Source organism: Theropithecus gelada, chromosome 4 (genome assembly GCF_003255815.1).
Source record: "Theropithecus gelada isolate Dixy chromosome 4, Tgel_1.0, whole genome shotgun sequence".
Taxonomy (NCBI): domain Eukaryota; kingdom Metazoa; phylum Chordata; class Mammalia; order Primates; family Cercopithecidae; genus Theropithecus; species Theropithecus gelada.
In genome coordinates, this window is record NC_037671.1 from 99,584,115 (window position 1) to 99,610,412 (window position 26,298).

Here is a 26,298-nt window from a genome sequence, read left to right on the forward strand (position 1 = left end):
TTTCTTTAAAAGTCTGATACTGGTTCATGGCCTAGTGCCTTGGATTTCACATATTTTTCTTTTTAAATGCAAAACCTTTTCAACAGAATAGTGTTTGTCATCAGGTTAGTACTAAACATTTATAATTACTGTATAATTATAAACAAAAACACATAAAAGCTTTGAATATAGTTATGGAGTATTAAAGTTAAGGTTGTTCACTATAATGGCATCTTAGAATTAAACAAAACTTTTACTAGGGCTGAAAAAAAAAGAATATTGCTGCTAAAGTTCTTTAAAATAAATCTTAAAATACCTACAAGTGTTTTGATCTAAAATAAATCTTAAAATACACACAAGTGTTTTGATCTGTTAAAATGTAGGCTGCAGGCTTGATAACATGAGCTGAAGGGCAAATCTAGCCTCTATGACTTCTGAAAAAAAACTTTCCCAAATTAACTCAGTAAACTGACAGCACAACTAAACTTGGAAACACACAGCCCTCTGCTTCTCAGATCACTGAGTTCAGGCTCCATAAGCCATGGTTTCTCTTTTGGCATAACACATATGAAAGTTCAATTACTGGGAAGTTTTGAAGTACATACCATATATAGGAAGTAGTGAGAGTGACTGAGATATAAACACATATTCTTATACTATTTGGCTTAGTATTGTATTTAGATGTTTTTCATTTAAATGAAGATTATTTTTTAATTTGTAGACTGGTGGCGCTTCTTAGAAAGGATCAGAGATATCAGAGCAAGAATAAAAGTCCTGGAATCTCCATTTGGTTTCAGCACAAATTGCCTCAACAAATCACCTTTAGCAGAGCTATTTAACTTCTCTAAAAACCAACTGCTTTGTTCTTTGATTAAAAAACAGTGTCAGGGCTAGGTGTGGTAGCTCACGCCTGTAATCCCAGGAGTTTGAGACAAGACTGGGCAACATGGCAAAACTCTATCTCTACAAAAAATACAAAAAAATTAGCCAGGCGCGGTGGCTTGCACGTGTAGTCCCAGCTACTCAGGAGGCTGAGGTGGGAGAATCCATTGAGCCCAGAAGTCAAGGGTGCAGTGAGCCAAGATGGTGTCACTGCACTCCAGCCTGGGAGACAGAGCAAGATCCTGTTACCCAGGCAAAAACCAAAAATCAAAAATCAAAACCAACCAACGAAACAAAAAACACACAAAAAAGGCAGAGAGGTACTCAAAACACTAGACATTTATCATTAGTTCTGGTTTTGTCACCAAATTTGAAAATTTAGGCAACTCACTTATATTTTTGATACTTTTTACTTTTAATTTTTCCATAAGAGCTAACATGAAGCTTTTCTTTGGTATATCCAGCACAGAAAGGCTGTCATATCACTTACTACATTTTACAAATACATTTTATAGTTAATATGATCAAGAAGAGGATTTTAAAGGTAAAGGGCAAGGACAGTCAATTCCATAATTATGCAATTTACAAATTAGAATATTCTAAACAGATTTTAAAAATTGAGATATGTATAGTAATTTTAACATTTATTTTTGTTAAGGGGGATAGCAAAGGAAATGCTAGTAACAGTAAAATATTAAAAGGAACCATGACAAAAATATCTCAAACCAAAAAATGACACAAATGCCCTTGATACATAATTTGAAATGGGATAGGAGAAGCAAAGGCAGGCTGTATTGTAGACTCTGACTTCAAGCCAGGAGGAATAATTCTACTACAACTACGTTTTTCTTTTGTGAAAGACTACTAGAACACGAGTAGTCAAGACTACAGAGTTTTCATAACCTGGATGATGGTGCAAATAAAAGGTAGGCTTCTATGAAATAAAGGGAATAGTTAAGTTACTATGATAAAGCAAGGAAATAAAAGAACTACTAAGAATGAAGATACTAAGACCTATTTCCGAGTCCTGAAATTGTTGTTTACTTTATAAACATTAACTAAAGCACCACTCTTCTAAGGTGTTAGCTTTACTCAGACACCAAAGGTTAAGTGACTTGCCTATGGCCTTATACTAAAATGGCAGCAGAGGAGAATTTACAGTCAGAACTGGTGGCAGATTCCCATCCACAGTTCACAAGATCATGCTGATGTCCCATGAGAGCGGTAGTATAATTTTCAATCAGCCAGCAGAGCTGCGAACTGCTTGAACCCATACTTTCTAAGGCCAATAGTACCCGCGTATCAAATGAAAACAACAGGGTACAGAATTAGAACTGCCAATCAGTCATTCTCTCCAAGTTTCCCACTGGCAACTCTAATATTCTTTCCTCTTAATGGCTTGTTTACTTTCATACAATTTTGTAGAGAAATTCCAAGAGTGAGAGGATTCAGAATATGAGCTTTTATTTTTGAGATGGAGTCTCGCTCTGTCACCCAGGCTAGAGTGCAGCAGCGTGATCTTGGCTCACTGCAACCTCTGCCTCCTGGGTTCAAGCAGTTCTCAGCCTCAGCCTCCCGAGTAGCTGGGATTACAGGCACCCGCCACCACCCCTGGCTAATTTTTGTATTTTTAGTAGAGGTGGGATTTCACCATCTTGGTCAGGCTGGTCTTGAACTCCTAAACTCGTGATCCACCTGCCTTGGCTTCTCAAAGTGCTGGGATTATAGGCATGAGCCATGGCACCCAGCAGAAGCTGGTTTTCATCTCTTTACAATGCAGCTTCCTTCCAGGTGGCTTCCAACAAGCCAAGTCAAACATTTAAGATGGTCAAAACTAATGCTTTTAACTTAAAATAGAGGAAAACTGCAAACACAAATGTCTAATAACAGATAACTCACTAAATAAATTATGAAATTTTATATGAGGGAATATAGCATAGCCATTAGAAATTATTCTTGAGAACAATGTTTAATGCTATAAATTATTAGGCATTTATAAAATAACATAAGATATTTCTATAAGAAAAAAGTGAATGTGTGTATGTGTAAATTTACCAAGAAAAAGTCTCCAAAGAAAAAAAAGAACTGTACACAACTGCTGCATTTTAGTTAGTATCTGCTTTTTGCAAGAGAAAGGGTTGGTAATTCTAAAACTACACCACTGAATATTCTAGGATTGAGGAGCTAAATAAATATATCTTTATTAACAATACTGTGACACCTTACAGGTAGAAAGAGGAGTTATTAATAAAAAAGGAGGAAGACTAAGTGAACCCTTTGGTCTTAGATTGAAATACAAGGTATAAGAATGATAAATATAGATGTTTTTACACACACATACACATGTCCATGAGAGGTAAATGGGCACGCAAATAAATATAAATGTCTGTGTATACATACTTACATTTCCTTGTTTTGTACACAGAGAGGGCCTAGAAGCAAAGACCCCCAAGTAGCAGTGGAATGCAGAAAGCACCCAGATTTTCTATTTTTGAGACAGGGTCTTGCTCTGTCACCCAGGCTGGAGCACAGTGGCTTGATCATGGCTCATTGCAGCCTTGACCTCCTGGGTTCAAGCAATTCTCTCACCTTGGCACCCCCTACCGTCCACCACCACACCTAGCTAATTTTTAATTTTATTTTTGTGGAGATGGGGTCTTGGCCTCCCAAAGTGCTGAGATTAAAGGTATGAACTACTATGCTCAGTCCAGATTTTAGTTTCTACAACCATCTCTAATAAAAGGAACCAAGGTTCTTATAAAAAAAAAAATGGCTGATTCCAAGGCTGGGGTGATGGGGTGACAGCACAAGATGCCAGAATGCAAGGTAGTATTCAAGAAACAGTGCGGTGAGTCTATGCTTATATAAATAAATAACTGAATAAAGTAAATAAATGGGGAAGAAGGGAAGTTCTTCCTTATCGTATAATTCCAAGAATCATTAAAATAGAAATTCACAATAGTAATTGTTCTGGGCAAATATCACAAATGGATGCTGCAAATAATGTTAAAAACTATGACAAGAAACAGAATATTTATATAATCTCAAAGTTATTTTCCAAAGTATATTTATTAATTACAAAAATAAAGTAACTAGTGAAGAAGGCTGGCAAACATCACCTCAATTGTATAAAGTCAATATCATTGCCACACACATCTGTCATAAGCCTCCTGATACGATACACTAAGAGGACAAACCATCACTGCTGCCATATTCTTGACAAAGAATACCACAAACTTAAATGTAATCATAACAGGCAAATCCAAACTGTGGGATAATTCCATAAAATAACTGCCTGGTACTCTTCACAAGTGCCAAGAAAGACAAGAAGGCTAAGGCGACATGACAACTAAATGCAATCTGGGATCCTGAATTGGATCATGGTACAGAGAGAGAAAGGGCAATTATTGGGATAAAATTCATACTGACAAAATTTGAATAGGTCTGTAGATTTGTTAATAGGACTGGACCAACACTGAGTTAAGATGTTAACTTTTGGGGAGGTTGGGTAACAGGTATAAGAAAATTTCATTGTAGTATTTTGCAAATACTTGTAAGCTTGAGATTATTTCAAAACAAAAGTCTAATTTAAAAAAAATTAAAAATTCATTGAAAAAAAGAAAAGAGCCTCATATTCATGTGAGTGAAGGTATAATTACTATGAATGACTTTAATTTTAGTATGCTGCTTTTCCAAATTATCTACAATGAAGTGTACTATTTTTGTAATTAAAGAGAAAATGATTTCTCTTTAGATGCTATTTAGAAGGATCAACCATATTTAAGGAATATAAATATTATCCCAGACACTGTATATAAGATATATATAGATATATATACTATATAAATATATATACTGTATATAAAAATATCTAATAGAGGCTAAAAAGTATCTGGCTGAATCCTTTTCCTTAAAAGTAAATTTAGAAACAGACTCCTTTAAGAAATTTCCTAGATTATTATCTAGTTTTTGAATCATTATTGACTGAGTGCTAAAAAAGAATCAATGAACTGATCACACAATATAGGTTTTAGAAGTAATCTACATACAAAAATTATAACGTACAATCAAAATATCTGTAAATATAAAAACTTAATTTATCTTGCCATTTCTCTTCAACTCTTTCTGACCCCAGAGTTCATTAACAAGTCAGTGTTTGAGAGAGGAAAGGAAGTTATAGGAAACATAAATGAGTATCCAGGGCAACAGCTAAAACTTTAGGACCTTTAACCTTTGTGAAGTGTGACTAATAAGCAGTAGCAAATCACCTTCCTCAATAAGTAAACCATGTGTTAGTTACAAAAGAGTGTAAAAACATGTTATATGTTTATTATAGCCTTACTTCCCTTCCAATTTTTGATAACTTGAGCTTACTCTCTCTTTTTATAGTACTTCTAGTTTCTAAAACAATAAAATTGTTATTTTTGATAATAAAAACACTTGAGGTTAATTTTAAAACATTCAAACATTTAAGAACAGCATAAAGAAGAAATTAAAAATCACCCGAATTCCTGCTACCCAGATACGGCTACTGTTAAACTTTTGGTGGACACCATTCTGGATCTCCTCTCTGGGTATATATTCATATATAGATATGGACATTCTACACAAATGTAGAGTTCATAAATGGAATTGTAATATTTTGTAGTATTCTAATAACCTGAGAGATACTTAGGTTATTTCCAAGCCTTAACTTTGCAAATCATTTCATAATGTATATTCTTGTATACATATTTATATAGACTAACTTACTCTACCTTTAAAGATCTTAAATCTTTTGAAAATTTTAAAAATGGGTTTTTATGAAAAAAAAAGTTTAAAAACACGTCCAAAAAAGGTATAAAGTAGAAAATCAAAATCCTTTATAATCACAATCCTTTAGGTATTCTTCCCCCACCAAAACCAGCTCCTCTGACAATCATCTCCCAGTAATGTTAGCTCCATGCTTCTAGTTGCTATGGAGAAAAGCCTTGAAATCATCTTTGGTTCCTTGCTTCCTTAAAAACCCTTGTTCAATTCATTAGAAGAGTCTGTTAGTTCTCCTTAGAAAAATATTTAGTATCTGACCAATTTTCATCAACCTCACCCATTACTAACCTGATCAAACCACCATCATTTTATTGTCTAGCACTAGAGCACTTAAGGTATAAAAAGGTAATTAATATGGTTTCAGATTCCACATTGCAACTAACCTTCAAGAAATATCGCTTGTCAGGTTCTAGTGTAGCATTAAAGAAGAATACCCACAATTATCTGAAAAGGCTATAAAAATACTCTTCTCTTTTTAAACTGTTTACCCCTCTAGGCTGGATTTTTTTTCATATACTTCAACTAACACATCCTATTGCAATAGACATTTTATGTTGATTGTAAAAGAAGATATAAGTTGGATATTAAAGATACTTGCAAAATGTAAAAACTGCCATACTTCTCACTAATTTTTTTTTTATTGTTTTAACCATCTCTTTCGACCTTTTTTACAATAAGCCTCCTGGATATTCCTTGAATATACCAAGTAACTTCCTACATGAAAACTTTCTTAGTGTTTGAATACACACCTGCAGAGACCCTATGGTTTACTCTCTTCTTTCATTTTTAGTTAAATGTTACCTTACCAGTGAGATAGTTCCTGAATACCATATTAAAAAACAGTACAAAACATTACCCTCCATCTTTCTCTTTATTTATTTTACCATTCTTTATTTTTTTAAAGCAGTTATTTAAAAATGCCAGCTATTACCTATTAATTTATATTCTAAATTGTCAGTCTTCCCCAACTTGAGTGAAAGTCCATAATAGAAGGGACTCTTCTGTCTTGTTCATTATTATATGCTCAGGGCCTAGAAAAGTATCTGGCACATAGTTTGCCTTCAATATGTTTTAGTAGAATGGGTGACTAAAACTGTCATCTTATTTCATTTATATTTGTTTTTACTTTGGAAATTCTCGGTATGATCAACCAGTTGTTTCTCAACAATGATACCATAAAGTTGTTAAATGCAAGTACATTTTATCCTAAAACTAGCAAAAAGAGGGCAGGAATGATGGGAGAAAACACACATAGATATTAGAAGTGACTTTCATACCTGACATACTCTGAGAGCTTGGTCCAAGACTGTTTTGGTATCAGTGTCATAATCTGGGCAGGGTAGCATGGCTCGGCTGAGATGTGCCTGTAGTAGGAGATGTGCTTTGGTGTGAGGGCTGTCAAATGAATGAGGATTTAATTCAATGGGAAGACATTTTGCCAGTTCACTATTCATATGATCTTCATTGTGTCTCACGGGTAAATCTGTATACTCTTCTGCATCCTGAAAAAAAAAAAAAAAGCCCCACATGGTTGGATCAAAGTATAATTAATGTACTTCTTAGTTCTACTGACATTTAAAACATGGCTCAGAAAAATCATACAATAACTATATCCCTTAGAATTTTGCTTGTTCAATACTATCATAAGCAATGTATTAGTGATAGTGAGTTAGGTACAATCTATGTGAAATTCATGAATGTTCCTTTGTATTTACAGTCAACAAAAATAATAGAGTATTTACTAGTCATCACACACTATGCATGACACTGGGGCCACAGCAGTGAACCAGAAATTGAGAGTTCATCAGGGAAGGTAGATAAAAAAATTCTATAAAGTGTAATAAATGTTATGATACGGTAAAAGTACAGAGTGTTGAATGAAAATTCAGTTTGGGGGACCTTCTTATTTTAGAGGGCAAGGGACAGCTTTCTGAAAAAGTGATGTTTAATTTAAGATCTTCTGAATGAATGGAAGAAATAAGACTGGGCTGGAGAAAGGGGCAAGGACAAGACTGGCAAGATGAGAAAAGGGTAAAGAGCAGAATTAACTTACTATTTATTGTAACCAATTAGATCACACACAGAGTCAGATTGTTCTGGAATGTTTTGATTTTCCATCTTAGATTTTTAGGGTACAGTAGTGAAAAGTAGTCTGCATGATATCAGTCAATAAGTGCCAATTGAAACTACAAGCGAAACTAGAACTGTTGTGTTAAAAAATAGACTGATCTATTTATTAGTGTTTGTTGTGAAACAAAAATAATATTTTCCAAATATGTAGTTATTTGAGATTGTCCATGGATGTTGATATGAATCCTACATCAGACATAGCATTAATTGGATATGTTAATATTCAAACAGGGGCTGGATTTACCCTCCTACTGCAACTGCCCCTTCCTCCAAAAAAAAAAAAAAAGACAAAACCTATGAAACAGTGGTCTTCAAGATGCTGAACATAAAACTATGAAAGACAATGATCCCTGATACATAGAAAACAAACCAGGTGAGCCTTAGCATTGCCTCAGCTTACTGCATAGAGAGTTACCATACTGTGGTGTAGTGAGAGGAAATCCAGGTACATCTAGAGGACTTCCTGTATTGAGGTGATGAAGACAGCCTTGCCTAAGTATTGGAGAGTAATTAGCTCTAGGACAAATATTACTCTAGCCTGCCAAGCAAATTAAAAAAGCAACACCTAAAATGATCAAACAGCTTCCAAGTAAATTAACTGCATTCCAGAACAGAGCTCAAGAAGATTTATAGGAATACAAAAAATATAGTACTCAAGAAGGTGAAATTCACAATGTATGGCATCCAATTAAAGATTATCAACTATGCAAAAAAGCAGGAAAAGAGGATCTATAACAAGGAGAATAATCAGTCAATGAAAACTTAGGAGTGACATAGATCTTAGAATTAGTAGACAAAGAAAACAGTTGTTGCAACTGTATTTTACATATTTAAAAAGTTACTGACAACTACTCAATTCAAATTTCTAGAGATGAAAATTTCTGGAGATGAGATTTTTCATCTCAGACATTTTGTTTTTTATGAATTTTATTAATGGAAGAATACATATTGAAGAAGAAATTCATAAACTTTAAGACATTAATAGAAACCATTAAAAATGAAATACAAACAGAAAAAAGAATTAAAAAAATCAACACAACATCAATGAGTTGTGAGACAACTTCAAGTGGCCCAATGCACAGTGTGGAAGGAAAGGCAGAAAAAAATTTGAAGAAATAGTCACTGGAAAAGTTCTAATTTGATATAAACTATAAATCTATAGATTCAAGAAATTCAACAAATCTCAAAGAAAACTGAAAACTATACAACCATAATTAATCACTACTGAATTGCTCAAAATCAGTAATAAATGGAAAATATGAAAAGCAGCCAGAGGAAACACTATGTTATTTACAGTGGAAGGAAGATAAGAAAGCAAGGTGCTCATCAGAAATAATGCCATAAGGCAACAGTGAAGCAACATCTTTAATTTACTGTAAGAATAACAACTGTCGGGCCGGGTGCGGTGGCTCATGCCTGTAATCCCTGCACTTTGGGAGGCTGAGGTCCGCGGATCATGAGGTCGAGATTGAGACCATCCTGGCCAACACGGTGAAACCCCATCTCTACTAAAATTACAAAAATTAGCTGGGCATGGTCGCGAGCGCCTGTAGTCCCAGCCACTCAGGAGGCCGAGGCAGGAGAATCACTTGAACTTGGGAGGCAGAGGTTGCGGGGAGGCAGAGGTTGCGGTGAGCCAAGATGGTGTCACTGCACTGCACTCTGGAGACAGAGCAAGAGTCCATCAAAAAAAAAAAAAAAAAACAAAACCCAAAACTGAATAAATAAAAAAAGGAAAAGAAAAACAACTGTCAATCTAGAATGCTAAAATTCAGCGAAAATAAATATTTCAGAAGTGAAGAATTTTCAAACATACAAAAACTGAAATAATTCAGCTGATGCGCTTAATGTTAAAGTCATTGTTCAGGCAGAAGACAAATTATACCAGCGAAAATATGGATCTACACAAAGAAATGAAGAGCACTAAAAGTGGTAATTTCATGGATAAATATGTAATAATTTGTTATTACTATTTTAATATCACTGAATACAAAATGATTGTTTAAACAAAAATAATAAATACACATTATGGAGTTTACAATACATGCAAAAGTAAGATATATGACACAATAGCATAATTTCTGGTAGGGGAGAAACAGAGGTGTAATATTCTGAGGTTCTCTTATGATACATGACGTCTTATAGTATCATTTGAAGATAAACTGTGATGTTAAAAATGTACACCATAAATCCTAAAGCAATCACTAAAATAGTAAAATGCAAGAGTTACAGTTAGTAACTCATCATAGAGGATAAGAAGTAACTAATCTACTCTCCAAGAACTAAAAACGGAACTAACTACCCCTTGACTGGGCAGCTCCAAAGGAAAAAAAATCATTGTATCAAAAAGGTATCTGTACTTGTATGTTTATTGTAGTACTATTCACAATAGCAATGTTATGGAATAAACCCAAGTGTCCATCAATGGATAACTGAATAGAGAAAATGTGGTATGCGCCATGGAATACTATGCAGCCATAAGAAGAATGAAATTATGTCTTCTGCAGCAATATGAATGGAGCTGGAGAACATGTAATCCCACATGTTCTCACATATAAGTGGGAGCTAGACAATGGGTATACATGGACACACATACACGCAGAATTAATAGACACTGGGGACTCCAAAAGGAAGAAGAGTGGGAGCGAGATAAGAATTGAAAAATTACTTATTGGGTACAATGCTCACTACTTGGGTGATGGGTACAATAGAAACCTAAACTCCACCACACAATACATCCATGTAACACACCTGCACAGGTACCACCCTGAATCTATAAAAAATGTTTTAAAAATAAATAATTAATCCACATGAAGGTAAAAATAAAGAACAAAAATGTAAAGAACATACTTCACACAGAGCATGTGAAGTATGTTTTCATGTCATAATGAAATTAAATTAGAAATCAACAACAATCTCTGGAAAACAAATATGATTATATACTTAAACCTAAGCATATCAACAGTCACATTAAATGTAAATGGTCTAAACAACTCCATTTGAAGTCAGACATTATCTACATAATAAAGCATGACCCAACTAGAGTTGTCCCTTGGTATCCATGGAGGATTGGTTCCAGGACCCCCTGCAGATACTTAAATCCAGATATCCAAGTCTCTTATATAAAATGTGTAATATTTGCATATAACTTACACATATCCTCCTGTATACTTTAAATCATCTCTAGATTACTTATAATACCTAATACAATGTAAATGCTATGTACATAGTTGTTATATTGTATCGTCTGGGGAATAACGACAACAAAGAAAAGTCTATACATGTTCAGTACAAATGCAGCCGTTTTTTGGTTTATGAATATTTTCGATCTGCAATTGATTGAATCTATGAATGCAGAACCCATAGACACAGAGGGCCAACTATATATGTTTGCTTACTACCAAACACACACTAATATACATGTATAAATACATGTATATGTGTAGATATGTACATATTAATGTATAGACAGACAAATATGTTAAAAGTAAAGGAATAGAAAAAGATATACTATGCTAACAGTAGTTCAAAGAAAGGCAGAGTGGCTATATTAATTTCAGACAAAGTAGATTTCAGAGCAAAGATTATCATCATGGATAAAGATGGTAACGTCATAACCCTAAAGGAGTCAATCACAAGGACATAACAATCTGAAACATTTATGTTCTGAATAACAGCTTCAAAATCCATGAAAAAAAAAGTGTAGAAGTACATGGAGAAATAGAAAAAAAAAAACAGTATTGCTGAAGATATCAATACCTATCTTTCAAAAATCACTAAAACAAGTCGAAAAAATCAGCAAGAATATAGAATTGAACAACACTGTAAACTAAGCTGACTTGATTGACATTTATAAAACACACAACCCAACAACAGTAGAATATATTTATTCTCAAGAACACAGAGACTATTTACTGAGATCATATTAGCGGGCCATAAAAACAAATTTTAAGTGATACTTTGACTGCAAGAAAATTAAATGAGAAACCAAAGACAGATCTCTGGAAAATCCCAAATATTTAGAAACTAAGTAGTACACCTCTAACTCATGATTGAAAGAAAAAATAAAACAGGAAATGAGAAAGTATTTTGCACATTCATGAATGAAAATAAAAACATAATGTCTCAGATTTTGTGGGACATCACTGGAACAGTACTTAGGACGGATTTATAAAACTAAACATCTATATTAGAATTGAAGAAAGGTCTCAAATAAGTGACTTTTGTTTCCACCTTAAAAAACTAGAAAAAGAACAGTAAATTAAGTCCAAATAAGCAAAAGAAAGGAAAGAATGAAAATTAAAGTGAAAATCATTGAAATAGGAAACAAATACAATAGAGAAAACAAATGAGACCAAAAGCTGGTTCTTTAAGATCAACAACACTGATACTCCTCTAGCAAACAGATCAGGGAAAAAGGAGAGAAAACATACATCAGTATCAGGTATAAGAGGGGTGACATAACTGCAGATTTTACAGATATTAAAATAATAATTAAAAAATAATATGAACAGCTTTATGCCTTTACCTATGAAAACTAAGATGAAATAGATAAACTGCTTGAAAGACACAAAACATTAAGAAGAAATAGAAAACTCAAGAAGAAATAACCTGAAAATCCTTACATGTATTAAAGAAATTCAATTTGTAGTAAAAATCTTCTGACACAGAAAACTCCATGCCCTGATAGCTTCCCTGGTGAATTCTATCAAACATTTAAGAAAGAATTAAAACCAATTCTGTAAGAACTTTCCTGGAACATCAAAGAGAAAGAAATATTTCCCAACTAATTTGATGGCACCAGTTCTGTCCGTATGCCCAAACAAGACAATAACATTAAAGGATAAGAAAACCACAAAATATCTCTCATAAATGTAAAAATTCTAAACAAAATTTTAGCAAATTTAACAATATATAAATAGAATAATACATCTTGACCAAATGAAGTTTATTCTGGGGATGCAGGATTGGTTAAACACTCAAACATCAATAAATATAATTCATCTTATAAATAAACTTTAAAAGAAAAACATTATCATCTCAGTCATACAGAAAAAAAAATCGGACAAAGTTCAACATCCATGCTTAACAAAAACTCTCAGCAAACTAAAGAAGGTTACTTTCTCAACCTCATAAATGGCACTTCTTTTTTTTTTTTCATTTTTTTTTGAGATGGAGTCTTGCTCTGTCGCCCAGGCTGGAGTGCAGTGGCACCATCTCAGCTCATTGCAAGCTTCACTTCCCGGGTTCAAGCAATTCTCTTGCCTCAGCCTCTCAAGTAGCTGGGATTACAGGCACATGCCAGCACACCTGGCTAATTTTTTTATTTTTAGTAGAGACAGGGTTTCACCGTGTTAGCCAGGATGGTCTCGATCTCTTGACCTTGTGATCTATGAGCCTCAGCCTCCCAAAGTGCTGGGATTACAGGCGTGAGCCACAGCGCTGGCCATAAATGGCACTTCTGAGAAATCTATGGCTAACATTTAATAGTGACAGACTGAATGTTTCTCCCCTAAGATCAGGAACAAAACAGGAATTTCTGCTTTCACCACTACTACTAAATCTTCTCTTTAAATAGGGCCTCACTCTGTTGCCCAGGCTGAAGTGTAGTGGCACAATCATAGCTCACTGTAGCCTCAAACTCCTGGGCTCATTATCCTCCCACCTTAGCCTCCAGAGTAGGCATGCACCACCATGCCTGGTTAATTAAAAAAAGATCTTTTTTGTAGACTTGGGATCTTATTATGCTGCCGAGGCGACCTCAAACTCCTTGCCTCAAGCAACCTCCTGCCTTAGCCTCCCAAAGCGCTGGGATTACATATGCGAACCACCATGTCTGGCCTGCTCTTACTATTTCTATTCAACATTGTACCACAGGTTCCAGCCAGTGCAATCAGGCAAGAATAAGAAATAAAGGCATCTAGACTGGAAAGGAAGAAGTACAACTATCTTTATTTGCAGATGACATGGCCATCAATGTAGAAAGTCCAATGATATCTACAAAATAAGTTTGGCAAGTGTGTAGGATACAAGATTAACATACAAAAATTGATTGTATTTTTCTGTATATTTGCAACCAACAATCAGAAATAAAAAAGGAATTCATGATAACATCATATATATGAAGTACACTTAGAGATGAATCTCATAAAAATATAAAAACCTGGACACTGAAAACAAAACACAACAAAAACACTGCTAAGAAAAAATAAAGAAGATCTAACTAAATGAAGAGTTATACCTTAATTCTCCTAAATTGATCTACAGATTTAATACAATTTCAATTGAAGCTGTAGCAGGCCCTATTTTGTGTGTGTTAGAAATTGACAAGTTGATTCTAAAATTCATATGGAAATGTAAAGGACCTAGAATAGCCAAACGCACTCAGGATAAAAAGACCAACGCTGAAGAGCTAGCACTGCATGATTTTTTTTTTTTTTATAGTTTATGTATTTTAATAGCAAACTTACAGGAACAGCACACAAGACAGACAACATTAAAAACATACTTGCACGTAGGACAACTCAGAAAAATACAGTGAATGGACGGAATCTACTGTATGATAAAAATGCAAAAACACCATTGCCGTCAATAAGAAATTTACTTGTTTTAAAAAAATCTGAATCCTGGCATTGTCCAGAAAAATTTAACAAGTTTATTTATAATTATCACAAAGCTGAATTGCTGAAACTTGTTCACTGAAACATTTTGAATTGCATTAATGCTTTATATTTCCACATTTATATTAAAAATTCACACACTTTAAAAATGGAAAAACTGCCAATACCTAATTTCCGTCCCCTATTTTTTCATTCGCAATCATATACTTAGGTACCTTTTGATCCCATGGAAAAAAATATCTAGCATTCAGAACTACCATAACAGGAAGAAGAAAATTTTTTTTGAGAATGAAATATTTCCCATCATGATGGATTCTCAAGCATGTTCTCCACGAGCACTACATGACTTACAAAGCTACACTAAGCCAAAAGTATATATTGGAATTGAACAAGGAGGCCCAAAATAACCCACATATACATGGGCAACTAATTTTTGACCAAGGCTCAAAGGCAAAGCAGGGGAGAACAGTCTTTTCAAGAAGTGGTAGTAGAATAACTGGGTATCCATATGACAAAAAAGAATCAACTTCAATCCGTATTTTATACCATAAAGAAATATTCACTCAAAATGTATTATAGACCTAAATATAAAATCTAAAACTTTAAAGCTTCCAGAAGAAAACATAGAACATCTTTGTTATCTAGAATTAGGAAAAAATTTCTTTGATCGGACAGTTAAAACATGACCCATACAAGGAAAAAAATGATAAACTGAACATCACCAAATTTAAAAGATATTGTTAAAATACTAAAAATATAAGCCACAGAGTGAAAATATCTGCAAAGCATATATCTCATCTAGGACTTGTATCCAGAATACATAAGGTTCTCTCAAAGCTCAACAATGAGAAAACAAACGCCCCAGTAAAAAATGGGAAAAAGACTTTAACAGATACTTTATGGAAAGATGTCTCATATCACTAGTTTTAAGAAAAATATAAATTAGAATGGCCAAAATTAAAATAACTGTGACAGAGCAAGTGTTGGAGAGAATGGGAAAGAAATGGAAATTTCATACATAGCTGGTGGGAATGTAAGATGTTCCAATTTCTTTGGAAAAGGGTCTCATGTTTTCTTAAAAAATTAAACATATACCCACCATATGATCTAGTTATTCCATTCCTAGGGATTTACTCAAGAGAAAAGAAAGCATATGTCCATTCAACAAAGACTTGTACACAGTAGTCGGCAGGAGCATTATTTGTGAAGCGAAAAAAAAAAATCAGAAAAAAAATTAAATGTCCATCAACAAGTGAGACGGTAAACAACTGTGTCACATCCACACAATGGAATTTTTGCAATAAAAGGAATTAATGATTGATGTTTGCCAGAACACGAATGAACATCAAAATAATTCTGTTGACTGAAAGAAGCCGGACCAAAAAAAAAAAAAAAAAAGAAAAAAAGGAATACATACACTAGGATTTCATTTATATCATACTCTAGAAAATGCAAATGAATCTAGAGGGACAGCAAGCAGATTACTAGCTACCTAGGGAAGTGGTCATGGTGGGAGGGGTGTTCATAGAGAAAAATAAGACAACTTTTGACTTGTACTCGTGGATTCTTGTCTATGAAATAAGACTTAACGATGGAAATCTTAGAGATTTCATTATTTGGAATGTAGTAATATGAAACAACTGGAATATTCTGCTATCTATGCATAATGTCTGCATGTTTTTGTGCTTGACTGAAAATTTCAGAAACCCGTGCCCATATTACATGCCAAGTATATACTACAAAAGTACTAAAAAGTGGGCCAATGACAATAGTATTAAATCCTTATGAAAACATTTAGACTATATTAATAGGAAACTTCCTATATCAAAACTTTGTATGAAATAATTTAATAAATATTTTTGAGTATCTGCCATATGCCATTGTAGACTGCTGGCACAGTCAAGCTCCCTAGTGTGACAGACAGACATTATTCAATCAACTACATACATAAATGCAAATCTGATATGGTGACAAGTGCTATGAGGAACAGAAACGTGACAGAGTTTAGTAAAGAAATTTGACCAAGTTAGGAAGGTTAGGAAGGCTTTCTGAAGGAAAAGGCATTCAAACTAAGATACATAGGATGAGCAGATATTAACTAGATGAAAAGAGAAGTGAAGAGTATTCTAGGAATAGTATACAGTACTTCTCCCTTATCCACAGGGGACACATTCCAAGAACCCCAGTGGACATATGAAACTCTGGATAGTAACAAGCCTTATATATACTATGTTTTTCCTATATATACATGCATACCTATGATAAAGTTTAATTTATAAATTAGGTAGAGTAAGAGATGAACAACAATAACTAATAATAACATAAAACAATTATAATAATAAATTACAATAGGCATTTTGTGAATGTCCTCTTTCTCTCTCAAAATGCTTAGTATAATGTAGGTACCTATTTTTGAATTGTGGTTGACCATGGGTAACTGAAACCTGGAAAGAAAAACTGCAAATAATTGGGGAGGACTGCTGTATACAAAGGCCCTCTAATGAGAGGAAAAATGGTGAGTCCAAGAGACTGAAAAATGTTGTGCAAAAATAGTTTCAACAGATTTAATACAGCAGGCTGAAAAAATATCGTGAATATTATTTGGAACATTCTGTTTAACTGAATTTGATAAATATTTTTTAATTATGTCCCTTATTTTTCTTGGTAATAATAAAAAAATGTATGGCTATTCTACGCTGTTTTGAATACTGTCTTCACTATTTTGGACTATGTTATGGAAGAAGTATATGCTGACACATTAGCAGTTGACAATGTTTATTTAACCCTGTGTGTCAACTTGATTTTCTTTTTTATGTCATGTTAGTTTTTTCCTTTTCTCTTTGAAGTCATTTGCCAAAAAATGAGGGATCAGCTACATAGGACAGTGCTATTATTCTTGGATTTCAGGTGAATCAGGACTGAACTACTACTACCTGCTGACTGACCCATTTCAACCTGTTTAAGCTCCATCAAAGTCCCCATCAGAAAGTTCACTTATTTTCCCACCCTTGCCAATTGGTTTAAGAAAAATGTAATAGCAAATAAGGAAGAGAATGACTCAGAAATCTAAAAAAAAAAAAAATTCCTTCAAGAAAATTAAAATAATATTTAGGGAAACAAATTATATAAATGAATAATCATTTTAAGTGAGGAATAAAACATTCTACAGAGAAGAGCACTGAAGAAAACTGGATGTGTTGGAAAGTTTCCCAGAAGACATGGCATTTGTTCTAGGCTTAGAACAATTTGTAGAAGAGGAGAGAGGAGAGATTCCCTGCATTCCAAGCAAAGAAAATAGTGTGAGTAGATCCACGAAAACAGATAAGCAGCGTCTAAAGTTTAAGCTTCAGGGATGAGAAGAATGATGATGCTATTAGTAGCAGAGAAGTTGGGAACATCCATGAGCAGGAGCTTTCTGTCAAGTATGCAAAATACACCTAAAGAAAGAGCAAGAATCCAGATAATTGGGTGGAGGTGATGGAAGGAGAAGAAATCAGCTTTAAGTCTGTTTCATAGTCTAAAACTTTATTCATATTTTATGTTTCTTTCTACTGTTTGTAAAATCCAATTCCTTCTGATTCTTTATCAGAAGAAAATTCAATAGCTGTTTTAGTACTGCAACCTGCATTGGATCTCCAGATTTTGAATGAAAACACTAATTAATAGCATTATCTATTAATTAGATAATTTACTTTCTTCAGTACTATGTAGGTCAAATTAGTTACATATACAATACACTCCCATATTCCCCAGAGAAAGAGAAACCTCTGAGAGTGTGAACATCTTTCTGAATATTATTCTAGTATTTAAAAGTATACATTTTTCATAAGGCTTGCCTTCTAAATGTAAGCAAACTACTTCATTTGGTGCTAAAGAAACAATGATCTGCTCCAATGCTAGAAGAAAACTTAGGGGTGCTGAACTCACAGAGAAATAGCATATCTGAACATGGCCAACTATACTCGACCATGCTTGTACTTGTGGGGTTATTTGCAGGTAACTTTGATCATAAGTACTTTTAGTTGTATTTCCCTACGTTAGAATTTCAACTCCATGTAAGATGTGACTCTACCGTTCTCTTCTAAACCATGCTAATTCTGCTAGATTTATGTGATTTATTGCATCAATCCCCTTCTTTACTAAGATTGTGTATTTGACCACTGCCAGTAGTATCAGTATCAGATGAGTCTGCTAACAGTTGAGTACATTTTGGGTTGGAAAGAATGCTCTGCAGTAGAGACATTTTTCTAAGTTTAATAAGGGGGTCATCAAACCTTTTATGAAGGTTATCCAGACAGTCACTCTCCTAAAATGTTTAACCCAGTGATGCCTTTTCTTAGTGCATGAAGTAATCTTTCTTAACTAAGGGCTCCTTAATTTCTTTGCAAAAAACTATATGCACTTCAATAAAAATTAAAAGTACTTCAATAACCACAAGGTCTTACTGTGCTGGGTAGCTGGTTTACCACATATTTATTCAGCATATATTATTGACAGGTATACACAATGGTAAACAAAAAGAGACATGACCCTCTGCTTTTATGAAACTCTGCAGTCTAGTCGGGGAGCCAGACCTTAATCAAAGTTAATCACAAATGAATGTAAAATGGCAACTGGACAAATATAATGGGGAAGAGGTACACATAATAACAATGGGTCATGTAGGTATCTGTGAAGAAGTTATGACTGAATTGAAAGACAGTCAAAATGATTTTTTTAAAAGAAAAAGGAAGGAGGGAAGATAGGTTAAGGATCAAATTTGAATTGAAAAGGGGGGACTGGAGCTTATTATAGTAACATACTCTTAAAAGGGCTTAATATTATTTTTCAAATGTAAGTTATATCTACACTATACTTGATAGTGAGACATAATCCAAAAGTGTCTACACTGATTTTACAATTAAACATATGCTTTTGGTAAATAGGACATTTTTCACTATCAAATTTGACACAGACAACACTTTTGAGATCTTCAAAGGAGCTGACATTTGGTTTATAAATGTTTATCAATTATCAAATCAATATTAGTTTCTATATTTAAAAATTATCTATAATTAACAGGTCTAATTAACAGCTATTACTTCCTTTGAGGGTTCTTCTTTTTCTGCTTCCAGTGTTTGAAATAAAGGGAATACAAACAATGCGGTAGTAAGAAATTCATCCCTTTAGAGATATTATAGATCTCTAGGGTCAGCATGGTGTGGGATGAGGTGGTGGAGAGAAAGCGAGATCTGGGAATTGATACAACAGGTGATCTTCAGCTCTGCCACTTCCAAGCTATGTGACCTTCTGGGAGTAACTGTAACTCCCCAGGTTCCAAATTTCTTATCTTAAATTTGGGTTTGGTGTCAGAATATGATAGTGTTTATAAACCACTTAAACACAGTAAGACGTGCTGTAAATGTTAGATATAATAATAAAAATAATAGTAATAATAATAATCACATCTGATATCCTAAAGGATGTTAACCGAATTTTAAGAGTTAACTGAGTTTTGTTCTAGTTTTCAGATGTAAATCTTTGCTTATAATTATGTAAGTGTCCTTCACTATGGAAAATAAAATTTAATTAACCTACTTTAAAAAATATCATGATTCTTAAAATATTCAAAGAAACAAGATTTTTAAAACTTATGCTTTACTAGTAGTTGTACATTCATTTTATTCAAGTAACCATACAATTTATATGTGATTATATCACTGAAAATATTGGTTCTGTGAAAGACCAATATGTGCTTGTAATACAAGAGACAGTCAGATTAAAGATAAAATACTCTGAAATTGTATCCTCTTGAACTGCAGATTTGATACTGTGAGCTTTAGTCTCCAATCTCCAATTAGGTTTCTTTTAAATCCATATTAATTAAATGCTCACAAAAGTACATCAATGCATGATAAAGAAATATGCTCTTTCCAGTGCACCTCAGTGGAACTGACTCAAAATAGTGTGGAAAGACAGGCAAAAAGAAACATTAATACAGCTGGAATGCAGCATTTCTATTAAAAAAAAAAGCATTATGGAGTATATTACTCTGAAACCTTATAGTGTTTTCTAATTAAAACTCAAGTGCTATGAACCACAAGAACAAGATAGAAAATCTTATTTATTTTAAATTATTTAGGATGAATAGAAAATATTAAAAGTTGTTTTTTTCTTTTCTTTTTGGAGACGGTATTTTGATTATGAACTTGAAAAGAGATTTAAAATGAAGACAGACTGAAGACAACTGCTATTTAATCCTGAATTGCTCTGCCAGGCTCTCCTGTGAATACCATGGTCATGTACTCCTGAAATTCCAGTTCACAGTTTCTCTAAGCTCTTTAGAATATTACATGCTTGCTTCACCACTTTACTTAGCTCTTACGTCCCTCATGTATTTTATGCTGGGTGTTTCAGAATACTTACAGAGGAGGTTTTTTACTCAGTTAAGATTAATTAGAAAAGCAGCAATCTCAGGATCAGCAGAGAGTGAGCTAGTAAAATAATCACAATCCCTGGTTAAAAACAAGCAAACAAAAACCTTTCTAGCCACTGCTTCCTTAGTAGACGTTCTATTTACCTCCAAATTACTCCTCTAATTTTAAACAACTTGTCTAGCTAATTTCCTGTGTGATCACTGACTATCGGTAAGGTTCATTTTCTTATCTACATCATGTAGGTAATTAGAGGAAATTGAAAGTGGGTAGTGAAGCTTTTATGCAACTGGGATTGAAGCTGAATGGAGGGCAGCAAGGTCAGTGGAGTCCATTATATTTTTATGTGAGAGGCTGGTTTGTCTGCCCTATCCTTGTTTATTTAGTGTAGGCTGGACAGACTACTAACTGCAAATCTGTGTCTCTGATTTGCCCAGCTGTCCTTGAATAAAGACATCTTCCCCTGCAAATGTTAAATGACAGTGATTGACAACCTACGATGAACTCTGCTTGTAACCCCCTGCTACTGTTTTTAGATTGCAAAGGAAAAAAACAGAATAAGGAAACATCTTTCATAATCACATCAAATGGTCCCTGCTGTTCTCTCAATACTTTCCATTTTGCTTCCCTTTTCATTACAAATCTCAATCTGTTCTACAAATGCCATAAACTCAGCCACTCCACATAAAGTTAAAAAAGAAAAAAAAATTTAGCCTACTAAATTTTGCTTGCATATTTATGCTGATTTTTAGTTTATTGGGGATATACACTATTACCTAATGGTTTACTCACACAATCATGTCACATAACTCACTTGCTTGTTCTCCTAAGAACAATATGGCAAAACCCGTACAGCTAAATATGAGATATGTCTTTCAGCAATTAACTGGCACTTGGGTTTAGTTACAGCTCCGGTAGTTTTATTTGATATGTAAATCTTAAATGTAATTGTGACCCTTAACAACACTGACTGTAAGTTTACCTTTTAGATTTGCTAAAATAAGAAACAAATGATTAAATACTTATGATGTACTCTTTTTCTTTACTGAAAGCACGTGAACAAATGAATGTTGGTTGAGTGTGTGTGTATTTTTAAACATACATATATATTTTTTCTTCCAGGTGTAGTAACTATTAGCGTCTGCTTTACCTAAGCAGATTACCTAGAGTAGAGGAAAGACACGACCAGAATGGATTTGTACCTGGTTGCACGTAAACATTACGTAACAGTAAACTAGTACTTTTATGTCACTGCACACATCGCTGCCTACACTGAACTCACTAAATTGCAGATAAGAGGGCACTTGTACAGAGGGGATGGCAGCCTTCTTGATGTGAGACTAAAGAAGCTTTATGCTATAACTTAATCTCTGTCATGGGAAAAGTAAAACTTATAAAGTTAATGAGTTCTAGACTTTAAGTAGCACTTGATTAATTTGTAACATTCTGAGGCGTTAAAACAAACCAAAATTAGTTTCTCACATTCTACTGCTGTCTTTTGGCCACTGAAGCTTTAGAAAAAACATTTCAGTAAATTTCCCTGATAGGAATCCTGTTTAATTTCTGAAGTATTAAATTAATTGGGTATTCTGTATTTTATAATAATAGTTGAAAAACAATCTGGCATTTACCATGCTAGGTCCAGATATATCAAGGGATTAAAAACATGCCTTATATTTTTATCTTTATTTCTTCAGATATTATTGGATCATTAATCTATTAAAAATTGTGATAAAACTTTTTTCTATATATTATCAAATAAATACAATTAGTATTGTTTTTAACACTTATGATTTGGACTTTTATTAAAATGATCTGTTCAAACTTAATAAATTATATACCATATCAAACAAAATAAACCTCTAAAATAAAAGACTGTTATAAACTGTATTTACATGGTATTTATATTGACCGGAAAATTCACTGTAAGGTATACTAGGAATTAACATTCCAGGTAGAAAAAAGTAAAAAAAAAAAAAAAAAAAAAAAAAAGCCCTATGTTAGAAAACATTTTTTGGAAATGTTACAACTAAAATTAAGTTAATTAAAAATTGTCTAATATGCACATTGTTTACTCCACTATAATAAAGTATCCAAATAACTTTATTATGTAGATGGTAAAAATATAAGTATTAATGTCTATCATTGTAATTTCTCATAAAATCTATGTATGTTTCCTTTCAGGGCTCATGTGAATATATGTATCTGATTTGTATCAATGTCTTATAAATACTTATGGACTTATGTTTAGCCTTCAACAAATTAGGACAAGAACATAAGCATTTGTCAAAAATAAATGTGAAGAAGAAATGATACTTCATTTTTTCCACTGTAAGAAGGTTGACAGCTGGAATTTAAGGGATCTTAAAATAGTGGGTCTGTTGTACTTAATTTCAGTGGTAAGAATTCCATCAGGAAAATCTATTTCCCAGGATTTATAGCTAAGTCCTTAAAAAATTGCCCTTGGATGAAACTTGAAAAAATTCCTGTTTTAAAGGTTATAATAAAAATGCCTTACAGCCTAACAATGTTTAGATATTTTCCTTTTAAGAAATACAAATCTCAAGGCTATCAGGTTTGAATCCTAAAAAGGGAAACAGATTAACAGCAACATATAATTGTGTAAGATTCAGTGTCACACTCTGCAATCTATCTTAAAAAGCCAAATAGCCAATAGCTAGGCGTGGTGGCACAAGCCTGTGGTCCCAGCTACTCTGAAGGCTGAGGTGAGAGGACTGCTTGAGCCCAGGAGATGGAGGCTACAGTGAGCCGAGATAGAGCCACTGCACTCCAGCTTGGGCGACAGAGTGAAACTGTGTCTCAAAACCAAAAAACAAACAAACAAACAAACAAATGAAAAAGCCAAATAATCTTTCTAATTACCTTGCTTCTATCTTTAAAACCACATATATTTATTAGAAGTGACTTTCTTTGTAATTTGCATTTCTACTGGGTATGAGAATATATCAAACATAAACAACAACAACAAAAAACCCCACAAGAATTAAACCCAAAATGGAAAGGATTAAGGCACAGCATTAAAACCCTTCTAATATGCTTAATATTTGCTTAATATTCTTGTTCTAGGAGTTAAGAAATACATATACAAAAAGTTAAATAAATCTAAAAATGAAATATCAAAACTGGCCAACATACAAGAAATATCACAATACAGGCACAATTGGCAAATGAATGAAATGAATGCTGGTGCTATAAATTTAGAAAAGGTAATAATCACTGAGGCTCAACTAAGGAAATTTTAAGAGGATGCCACACCATGTGGATGGATGAATGTCAGATACATTGTCTAGGTGGGAACCATAAGCGAAGGTATGAAGTGAAATATACACACAACATGATTAAAGGTGGGAGTGAGAATGTTAATCAGGAGAAAGGGGAAGAAGTAATTTATAACAGTCTAATGGAAGATGTAGGTAGAAAACTAAGACTGTGGAGGACCTTGACAGCCAGGCTAAGGAAAGACTGTGGAGGGGAGAAATGATGCAAATGGTGGTTTAAAACAGATTAATTGGCAAGACTGTGTTGGGTGCATTAAGGATGTCAGAGAAACTAAAATTGGAAGATCACTCAGGAGACTGTTAGCACAACTGTTTAGGAATAGGGTGATAAGAACCCAGATAGGAGCTAAAGAGTGAACATTTTTTTTAAAGGGAGAACTTTGAGAAAAAAATAATAAAGAAAGGACCGAATAAAAGGCAGCTGGTTTAATATGTGAAATTGGGGAGCAGAGAGGGAAGAGTCAAAGATTACTCCAAAAAATTCATCTTGGAAGTATGAAAGACTGTGAATGCAGCTCACATAAAACAATGGTAGGACTCCTCAGTCTTCTGGGCATGATGAAGACAAGATTTTAGACATGTTGAGTATGTTCACAGAGGAACAGCAACATGGGAATGTCTACTGAGCAAGCAGAAGCAGACTAAGTTTTGGTGACTTATTCTACTGTCTTTATACTCTCTATTTCACTTATCTCAACAATTATCTTTATTACATGCTCCCTTGTGATTACTCTTCTTTTTCCAGCTTTTTAAGGTGGAGGGTTAGGTCACTGATTTGAGATAGTTCTTTAACGCAGGCATATACAGTTATGAATTTCCCTTTAAGTATGCTTTAGCTGGATCTCACAAGTTCTGGTATGTTGTGCTTTTATTTGAAAGTATTTTCTAATTTCTGTTGTGATTTCTACTTTGACCCACTGAGTGTTTAAAAAAAGTATGTTGTTTTATTTCCATGTCTGTAAATTTCCCAATTTTCCTTTTGTCAATTAATTCAATTTTGGTTGGAGAACACACTTTCTATATTTCAATTATCTAACTTTATTGAGGCTTCTTTAATGGCCTGGCATATGGGGTCAATACTGGTGACTATGCCATGTGATCCATGTATTTAAAGGCAGTTTTTCAACTATAATAATATGGTATGACCTGAGAAAAGCAGATAACCAAGAAACAGGGTTTACAAAACAAGCAGAGGCCGACACAAGAAGAGGAGCCAATGACGAACATAAGAAAAAGAACTGGAAAATATATGAGAGTACATTTTTAAGGAAGCATAAAGACAGCATCAAGATTTATTCACTGTTGTCAAATACTATAAAAAGGTCAAAGAGAATGAGCACTATGAAAAGACTATAGCACTGGTAATTAGGGGGACACTAATTATCCTATGAAAATTTTGGATATTGGTAATCCGGAATACAGAAGTTAAGAATGAATGGGTGGAAAAGAAATGAAAACTGCGGGATGAGATCTCATTTTGCAGGGGTGGAGGTGGGAATGAATGAGAGAAACAATATTAAGAGAGCTACTAAGAAAATTTTATAACAAGAGTTAGGGGAAGAACGGACGTGTGGAGTACTAGGGCCAGTTTGTGAGAACCAATTGTTAATATTCACTTTATGGATATATCACATTTTGTTTGTCTATTCAGTAGTTGATGGATATTTTATCACCTTGAGCTAGGATGTTGGGGTGTGAGTGGATTGTGGCTCAAATCCGTAGACATTCACTCTTCTTAAAGAGATTTAGTCCATTATCTTGAATAGGTGTTTCTTCATTTGCTGCAAGTCCTTAGGACAACTTTCAAAGACTTTAAATAGTTAAAAAATAACTTCTGAGCAATTGAATGGATTTCCCCATGGAGAGGGTCACCTGTGCTCCTCACACTGCCATGCAGTCCATCTCCTCAGTATATTTTTAGATTACTACGATAAATCAAAAAAATATAGACTATACTTACCTAAGATCTCTCCCTCCCCATCACTTTTCTTAAAAAAAAAAAAGAAAAAAAAAAAAAAAGAAAAAAGGAGAGAAGGATTATTGAGTATTTTCTCCTATTTTGCTTATGGTGAAAGTAAAGTATACTTGAAAGTGCCCTAATTTTGAAATCAGACAGAACTGAGGTGAATGCTGATACTGCCACTTATAACGTAGACTTTCTTAAAC

The 26,298-nt window shown here is 33.7% G+C and overlaps 1 protein-coding gene across 1 annotated transcript in view; it reads right to left on the bottom strand.

Moving 5' to 3' along the window:
* The window catches only part of ASCC3 (activating signal cointegrator 1 complex subunit 3), a 392,325-nt gene that overhangs the window by 25,675 nt on the left and 340,352 nt on the right, over positions 1-26,298 (bottom strand). Inside the window, exon 37 of the mRNA XM_025383070.1 lies at positions 6,948-7,172. Coding sequence (XP_025238855.1) covers positions 6,948-7,172 — 225 coding nt within the window. The remainder of the gene's footprint in view (positions 1-6,947; positions 7,173-26,298) is intronic.